The sequence below is a fragment of the Eucyclogobius newberryi genome, unplaced genomic scaffold (genome assembly GCF_026437365.1).
Source record: "Eucyclogobius newberryi isolate DKJ021-1_F unplaced genomic scaffold, fEucNew1.0.hap1 SCAF_1, whole genome shotgun sequence".
Classification (NCBI taxonomy): Eukaryota; Metazoa; Chordata; class Actinopteri; order Gobiiformes; family Gobiidae; genus Eucyclogobius; species Eucyclogobius newberryi.
In genome coordinates this window covers 26,180,645-26,189,569 of record NW_027315723.1, presented here as the reverse complement: position 1 = coordinate 26,189,569, position 8,925 = coordinate 26,180,645, and the positions used below count along the sequence as shown (strand labels likewise).

The window sequence follows — 8,925 nt, the reverse complement described above, 5'->3', positions numbered from 1 at the left end:
AAAAAGCCCACTTAATATTCAATGGAAAAAGAGCAGGCTGGAGCACGATTTGTCAAACGTAGAGGAGAAATGTGCTCATGCGGTGAGCGAAGTCTATTGTGAACCGAGCGGACGTGAACCATTCTGTTGTCTCTCTCGACATGAGGTGAACTGACCTCAAAGACTACGTCTAAATAAACTAAATCGTTGGCAGGTGCCGTTACGATAACTGCAGGGCAAGTACTGCTCTCCAAACCTAAATTATATCCGTTAGCCCAGAACAATTCAGTCTGGAAAGTAAGTTTGAATTGACTTCAAAGCTGGACAAAACAAGTATAAAAATAAGCTGTTTGTGTCCCAGGATAAGACGTAAACATGTTCAACACATACATTACTTTTACCGTTAACTTTAATCGTAATAAAGCTTGTTTTTTTACGCCTTTTTACGCGTCGCAAACGTCTGGTATCGACCACTTTTATGCCTCTATTGGATTATGGCAATGCTCGGTGTATAAATGCAACTGCAAAATGTTTGAATGTTTGTTGTATTTTGATATTTTGAAGTCACAGTCAGTAAAAAACATCAGTGTGAAGTGCTTTGTGTGTCATTTATGGAGGCTGGGACATTTAGCCAGGGCCCAGGAGTTAATGGGGTCGGCTCAATAATCAAGATGGAGCAGAACTCAAGCCCGAAGCGCCACAACAACTCCACCACACATTCTTCACTGTCCTCAGTCAGACAGTACATTTTTATCTATTCATCTGTCTCCAGACTTTTCTCAAACTCCCCAGAACAAATTCACAATATTCTAACTTGGAAATGGCTGAGTTGCGTTTTGTATTTTGCCATCTAAGCTGTGAGGAAAACGCTGAAGAAACAGACAAACGATTTGAGTCATAGAGTCCTCTGCTTCTTAAATTGATGTAAAACGCAGGTAAAAGTCACTAAAAAGTGTTTAAATAACATCAGGTAAGGACAAAAAAAAAAATGAAAATACTGACAGAAATAATTGACAAACAGGAACCTGACTCACTCATTCTAATTCAGATTTCAGTCACCAGTAACTGTTACATACACCATTTTAAGGGCTCATTCAATGATAAACTATATATTAATGTCTTAATTGTTATGGCAACTTACCACGCTGAACTCTGAAACTCCTGAGGATGTGAGCTTACAGAAAAAGGTCAATGAAATGATTGCGTTCTCATGAATAATTAAATTAGGCTGATATTTTGATTAGACAAGTCTCACTCAACACACAAATAGAGGGCCTTAACACTGATGTGCAATTATTTTAAGCATCAAGGTAAAAGTAAATATCGCAATGCTAGGCTCAATTCGATAAGACTTTTCTGTATTTAGTCCTAAACAAAGCGCTCTGCTCCAGGGAACGTCAGACTCCGTTCGAACACTCACTGACAAACAAATTAGTATTTTTCCATCTTGCCCTCAAACCATATACTTTTGTACAACTGGTATATTATCTGTTTTCAGTTATTAGCATAAAAAGAAGCGCAAGGCGGTGTTTTCAATGGCAGCACATCCAGGAGCCTCAGAGGAGATGAGGAATAAACTGAATTTGATCAAATACAGAATACTTTGAACAGATTGGAAAACAAACCGAGAGTGCAGCTCAGGCAAACTCACGGAGGAGGTTTAGGTCAGAGCGCAGCAGTTATCTCCTGACAAACAAAGTCATTATGCTGCAAATGTATGGAGGGATTGTATCACACAGTGGAACTAAGCATTAATGCCATAAATGCTGAAAAATGGGACAATCAGATATCCGATAATTAATGAGCACAAGACCTATACTTTTATCTATAATCTGTTTCTTTATAAACAGACACATTATTAAAACATTAGCTTAATCTAAAGTTTAGATGTCTTTTATGGATTTACAACAACGGTGTAAGGAACATTATCCTTGCCTGATCCGCCAGCCCCGCCCACATTCTGTTCGAAATATGTTCGAGTCAGAGCCAATGAAGTCGTCGGTAATCCATTTACCTATCCAATCCCAGTCGGAGGTTTTAACGCATCACATTACGGAAGTAGCTTTCCAACCCCCCGTTCCAAAACATTCAAGACGGCGGACCCGGCTCGTGACCCGGCTCGTGACCCAGTGTTCACTTCTGCTCTCGCTTCGGTTTGAACCATCAGGAAAGTCGCCGTGATGAACGTGTGTTAGATGCGGTTATACGAATGGCATCATCGCGATTCAGGAGACATTTTCTGCGTCCGGGGACGGATAACGCGGAACACGCCTTGTTGACAAGGGCTACGTAATATCCGGTTAAGCGTGTCGCGTTCTTTGCGTCACTTCTGGGTTTATGTGATTGGTTCTGTCTCTGCTCTAAACTCCGCCCTAGAAATTGAAACGCAGCGGTCGAGCCCCAGACCCACACACAGTTTTGATAAGTAGTTTGCCAAAACGTGTTGGGAATGGCTGGTCAGGCAAACATTATCCATCACAGAGCTGCTTAGCCTCCATCGTGCCTTTTAACTCTTAATATTTGAACGTTTCTAAATGTTCTAAATCCCTATGGAACCGCACACTCGATACCTTACAGTTCATACCAATACGAGGAGCTGTTGAGAGAAAGTGGCTTTGTTTGTTTGTTTACATGCACACTAAAAGATGATATATGCAAGCTGCTAAATCTGATCACAAGGACCATGATCAAAAAAAAAAACCAACGTTTTTTTTTGCTGTTGACGTGTCATTTTAATCATTACTTAATAACTCAAACAATCTGAGCATGATGTGATTTTGGGTGTGCGTGTAGGTAACCGTAGGCAGTGTCACAAGTGTTGCCACAGGGATCTAGTCATGATTATTGTCAAGTCGCTCAGCCGTACCTCGCAGCTTGTTAAAACACACAATCACAAACAACGATTTCATTAGATTTATTCGATATTTCCCACGTGCTGCGAACTCAGAGCAGTTTTTCTGAAGTCAAACTAAGCGTGCTCTTTGTGTAAATGTTTTCACCATCACCATTATCCCAGTGTGAAGCGAGTCTTACACCCCTAACACATGCCTGTACCACAGTCGGGAGCTCATTTGAAGAAAGAGCCTTAATTAGACACTATTAGAGTGAAAAGAAAACAATGGAGAACAGTCTGGAGTGCACTAAGACCAAACCTGCCACGCTACAACTGGAAAATGTGCACCCAACACTTCCAGGCCACTGCAATTACGACAATCAAAACAAGCAGTACATATATACGCTGCAATGGAGGGGAGGATCCCAGTATAACAGATGTGGGTGTATTAGACGTATCCGGCGTTGCTTTAGCTGCGAGGCAGACAGCTGTTGTTGACATGTTCACCAACCAAACCCAATTACAGAGCACAGGCTGACGGCTGCATCATGGCCATTTACGCTGAACATAAAAGTGGACTAATTTGTTTTGGGGTTTTTTCAGGTTTTATTACTCATTATTTGTTTGACAATGTACCAGAAGTGAAAGAAAAATAACGGCTTCAAACAATTATTATTGTGTAGTGAAGAAATTGGGAATAAAGGTCCAATAACTTGATTTCAGTTGCCACAGACCACAACTATGGGTATGAGGCGGAGGACGTAAAGGACAGTTAGTCTTAGATGGAGAATTACTGACAATTTGAAGACGTTACACAGAGAAACATGATGATCCTAAGAAGAAAACAGCCTTCAGTATTACATCTTTTCTTTACAAGGAAATTGGTCCAAGTTGAAATTACATATGACAAAGTAAAAATTTATTCAGAAGACAACTGTGACAACATAAAGATCTGTGCATAGGTTTCAATGAGGTGTAAAAATGACACTTCAGGTCATTTGAAAAAGTCGAAAGCACTTGATTAGTAGAAGGTTTCACTACGGTGCAGAAGACCAAGATAATGCCTTAAAGTCAAGTGTTAAATTACTTAAAAATGCATCCCTCATTCATTTCCTAATTTTCATAATAAGATGAACTATGTAACTTTTCTGATGGAGGGCCTGCCCCGTTTGTCTCCAAGGCGTTGTTATGTGCCTGAAATAGGGCTCGGCGATATGTGATAAAAATCGAATTGTGATCTCATCCATGTGCTTTTTTTGGTGATATCGCAATTCGAAATGTCTGTATTTATCCTCGCACTTCTCCTATTGGCCAGCCTCCGTGAGTGACAGCTGGATTTAACCAATAGCAATGAAGTGTGAAGCAGATCACTTTGTTTCCCTCTTAAAGGCAACAGAAAAATACTAAGCGTACAAGACTTGTGACTAAAAAAATAAATAATACTGTGGAACTTTCCAGGTATAGCAAGCGCATCTCCATGGAGACAAGCGTATGGTGAACCCCTCAGTAGAAAAGTACTGCACCTTTAACATAAATAAGTAAATGAAGCAGAACCACAGTCTTTTGTAGCACAGTGTAAACCATGGCTTAGGTGTTAGTTGATTCTGATCCTGTTGAAAGCCTGTGAAAGCTCAAACCGCGCCTGTTTCGTCTGTCAGAGCCACTTTTTGAGCACCGCCAGCGCCGTGTTGAAGGTGAAGTGTGACTGATGCGTTCCCCTGTGGGCCAGCAGCAGGGAGCCCGCCTCGGCAGCGTGTCCCGCAGACAGGAGGGCGGTGGCAGCTGCTTCCACGTCCCAGCCGCCCTTGCTGTGGTGGGACAGCATGTGGGAGCTGAGCAGAGGGTACAGCGGAGACGAGACGCATCCCACCAACAGCCCGGCGTCCAGGAGCAGCGACAGGAGCTCCGTGTCACACTGAGAGCAAGCGTCCTGGAGGAGACACAGGCGTAAAGGAGAGTTTGAGATGAAGGATACTGTGTGGAGAGTGTCTTTTATCCAAGTAAACAATGGTATACAAACAAAACAACAAAGCAAATTGCAGTCTGTTAGGATTTTATGATGTTTAGACAGTACACGTTTATTTCACATCATTTAACCTTGTCCATATGCTACACTGCACACAACCATACTCACAGCAACTTATTGCACGTAATAATCATGTTGTAGCCTTCTATTTTGCCCTTTCTGCACAGTCCGTGTTAGATGCAAGTCTAGTTCTACTTAAAAATAACAAGGTAAATAACACCATGATTTTTTATCACATGTTTCTACCTGCTGTTCTTGAATTTCATGTTGCAACACTGAAATTTCCCCTTTGTGGCACATAGAAAGGTTATTGTATTTTAACTTAAATTAAATTATTCCGAAAGACACATTTTTGTCATTAAACAAAAAAAAAGTCATTAATATTAATTAGCATGAACAACTAATGGAGGGAATAAAGTATATACATAGTGGAGGTGTGAAGTGTAGAAAATAAATGTATAAGAGTGCTAGTGTTTGTTTTGGAGATATTGAGTGTTTTGTCTATAATTAAAACTGACAGGAAAAAGAGCCGATTAAAAATAAAGTGAAATGTCTAGTGTCATCTCATCTTCAAGGGTATAAAGTGATATTCCTGCACTATTTATGGTTTATTCACAACGTCAACAAAGACATTTACAGGCACATTTTAGCACACAATAACATCATCTGAATATTGTGATCAAGGTAACAACAAGGTAACAAAGATTTAGATTTTTTGTGGCGGACTTTTCCATTGCACTCTTGTTTGGAGCGCTGTTAATTTATCATCAATACTGAACAAGGAGAAGTTTCATCACGGAACATTCAAGTCCGACCGAGCTTCCATTGTTGGGTGTGTGATAAACAGATACATTGACTGATGCTAAAAGGAAAGTCATCCAGCACAGAGCTGGAGCTGTCCTTGGTCCAGCAGTGCTGTTTTGAAAGGGAAAAGTGGATACCTTACACTCCGAACAGCACAGCTACAGCTGCAGTTTGACTCTGTGTGTGACAACAGTGTTCACGCTTCAGAGGCCGTGATGAGGTCCTAGCACAAGGTCACGTCGCACCTGACCCTGCGCTCCGGCACACACTGTCCCGGGGCGGCTCCGTCTGACACACACCGACCATTCTGCTCCAGTTTACAGTTTTAGGAGCACAAACCGCTTCATTCAGCTCATGCCTTTCTGCACATACACTCTAAAGTGGGAACCTTCAGTGGGAATACAATAGGAAAACATCATGTCTCCTGTCAAGTCCATGTTGTATTTTCATATAAAAAGTTGAAGAGTTGAGTACGATGCATGACACGAAGGGAGTATTCGACCAAGGAACAGTGAGGGGACTGCAGTGAATGCAAATGGCCTCCTCAAACACCAGAAGCAAAAAGAAAAGTATGTTCTTCAGGCAAATGAAAATGTCTAGATAGCAGGGGTAACTCAGAGTAGCTCCCCGTGAACGATTGTGAGAGAGAATGATTGTCTGTGTGTCTATGTCTCTGTGTTTACCCCCCGACGAGCTGGCCCCCGCCCAGGCTGTACTCTCCTAAGGTCACCCTCGACTCCTAATGGCAACAAGCGGTAGAAAATGAATTAATATTAGTTCCACCTTTGGACACAGATTAAAAAAACAAAAAAGTAGTACATTGCAGAAATGTTTACATGCTGCATAATTTTGCTGGTGGGACTGGAGGTGATCAGAGAAGCAGTAGATAGTAGATGGATGGAATGCACAGAAAGCATTAGGTAAGTGAGCCATAAAGAGTTTAAAATGAACTAGTTCTGTTTTTCATGTTTTAAGACAGTAAAAATCAGGTAATTTGCCATTAACCATTCAAAGCTACTATATCCAAATAAAAGTAGTGCATTCTTCACATGTATTAACTTTGGTATGCTTTGAAAATACTTATTTCCACAGACATAAAAAATAGAAATGTTTTACATGCTGCATCGTTTTGCTAGTGTTACTAAGTGACTGCAGTCAATGGATAAATGCCACCGTTTGGGTTTTTTCCAGGGCAGATGTGATTGATATATGAATTAATCATTTGCTTTAACATTTTTACCGTACGTCTTTGTAAGTCCCTGTGACGATTAAATATGTATTTTTGGGGCGCTTGAAGTTTCCGTTGTCGCCCCCCAGCTGTCTCTGAGCAGAAAACCAGCATTGCAACATTTACCCGCAGACAACCCTCCTGAGAAACCCTGTCTCTTTTTCTTATATTTGGCAATGTTAAATGTTTTGTATGTGATTATGTGTGTGCCTTATTGATTGATTAAGAAGAAAAAATATATTTTGCCTCTGCTATTTGACAATGATAAAGTTGCTTTGTTTTTTAAGACCTATTCATAATCATGACATCCACAATTCCACAAACATAAAGATGGTTCCCTTAAAACACAACAGCTCTTCAGCCACAGATTATAATATCAACTGTAATGGCTTCTTCCTGCTCGCGGTAGCACAAGCAGTTTGAATCAGCTTCACGTCTCACCTGTTTGCCGTCTCTATTATTAAGGCCCGCCGACATTCACTCTCTCTCACACACACACACACACACACACACACACACACACACACACACACACACACACACACACACACACACACACTCACACACTCACACACTCACACACTCACTCACTCACTCACTCACTCACACACACACCCTTATAGACAACGGCACGTCCCTGTAGGGGTATTTCTGGCACTGAGGCAGATGTATTATGAATGTGCCGCTCATGTCTGCTCATCTGTGGCAGAGGAGGGAGAATAGATTTCACAGCTGGGCATGTACCACTTCTCTTTTTGAAGGACAAGACGCCTTTAAAATAAATAAACATAAAAATGAGCGGCGTGTCCTTTGGGGAAAGTAGCTGCTCGCTCTTCACCTGAACATCACTCTGTCTGGCGTTCACAATTGCATGACTACATTTTGACGGCGTTGACATATAGCGGCTATAGAGAATACGGTGTCGTGCATGACTAATGATTTAATTTGCCTTTTTGCCCATCGAGAGACAGCGCTGGATATATATTTAAGGTGACAGAGGTAGCTTTGAGCAGGTCACCCGGGTGTAATAAGAATTAAGTGGATCGAGAGGCCAGGGGAGCGTAGGACGTGGGATAAGGCGGACGTGTTTGGAAAGCATCAGATAACATACATTTTTAAGGGCGCCAACTGTTTCCAAGGGCTGAATGCTAAACCAGAGGAGAGAGAGGTACTCGACAACAACGCGGCTCTTTGGACTAGCAGGAGCCAGGAGGGGGCAAAAGCAGGTCTCTTAGCGAGATTTATGGTGGGTTTTGAATGAGACAAACAATGGCCTATTCCTAACTGTCTAGACGTGTGATGAAACTAGACATGGCAGAACAACAATACTGAGATATGTCTACATGCCAGAGCTGTCACTACGGGTGTCAAGAGAGCATTAAACAAATTCAATTGTTTTTTCTCACCATAATGGTAACTCAAACAAAAAGTTCCAACTCAATACTTCAATATCGAGGAAAAGGCTCAATAATGATTTTGATAACACTATGACAATAAGAATCACAAAATAATGTAATTTTCAACCCTAAATAACAGTAGTTTCTTTAATAGTACAATGCTGTCTTATAGTAGTTTGATAAAGACCATTCTATATCTTCTCAGGAAAGGTCATATTTTGTCCTTTTTGTAATTTTTTACTTCAGACAAGTAACTACCGTCAATAAATATTTTTGCTTAGTACATAATACATTGAAAAGCAGTAACATTTCATGCAATTTTATCATATATATATTCATATGTTGTTGCTATGATGTGATGAGGGAGGCGTGTAATGCTTTGTAAACTGTACATCGGTGGAATCCAAAAATGCCGTAACAGATCAAGTTAACTTAACAAAATAGAGATATTCTGTTACGTTGGCCTTGGTGTCCTGGGTTTGAGTTTACCATACGTCTCCCCACGCTCTCTCCTTTCAATGTACTCCCCAATCAGGTTTGAAGCGTTACAACTCCAAGCTGTCATTTCTATGGTGAGTGCATAGCTATGGAAACTGCAGGCCTTGCAAGGACAAGCTGTGTAAGGTCAATTAGCTCCTTTGGGACACAAACGTGGTTC

The 8,925-nt window shown here is 41.1% G+C and overlaps 1 protein-coding gene across 1 annotated transcript in view; it reads right to left on the bottom strand.

Moving 5' to 3' along the window:
• Positions 1-3,644: 3,644 nt before the first annotated feature.
• Positions 3,645-8,925, bottom strand: part of nbas (NBAS subunit of NRZ tethering complex) — a 177,435-nt gene continuing 172,154 nt past the window's right edge. The window contains exon 53 of the mRNA XM_072441583.1: positions 3,645-4,742. Coding sequence (XP_072297684.1) covers positions 4,467-4,742 — 276 coding nt within the window. The 3' untranslated portion in view covers positions 3,645-4,466. The remainder of the gene's footprint in view (positions 4,743-8,925) is intronic.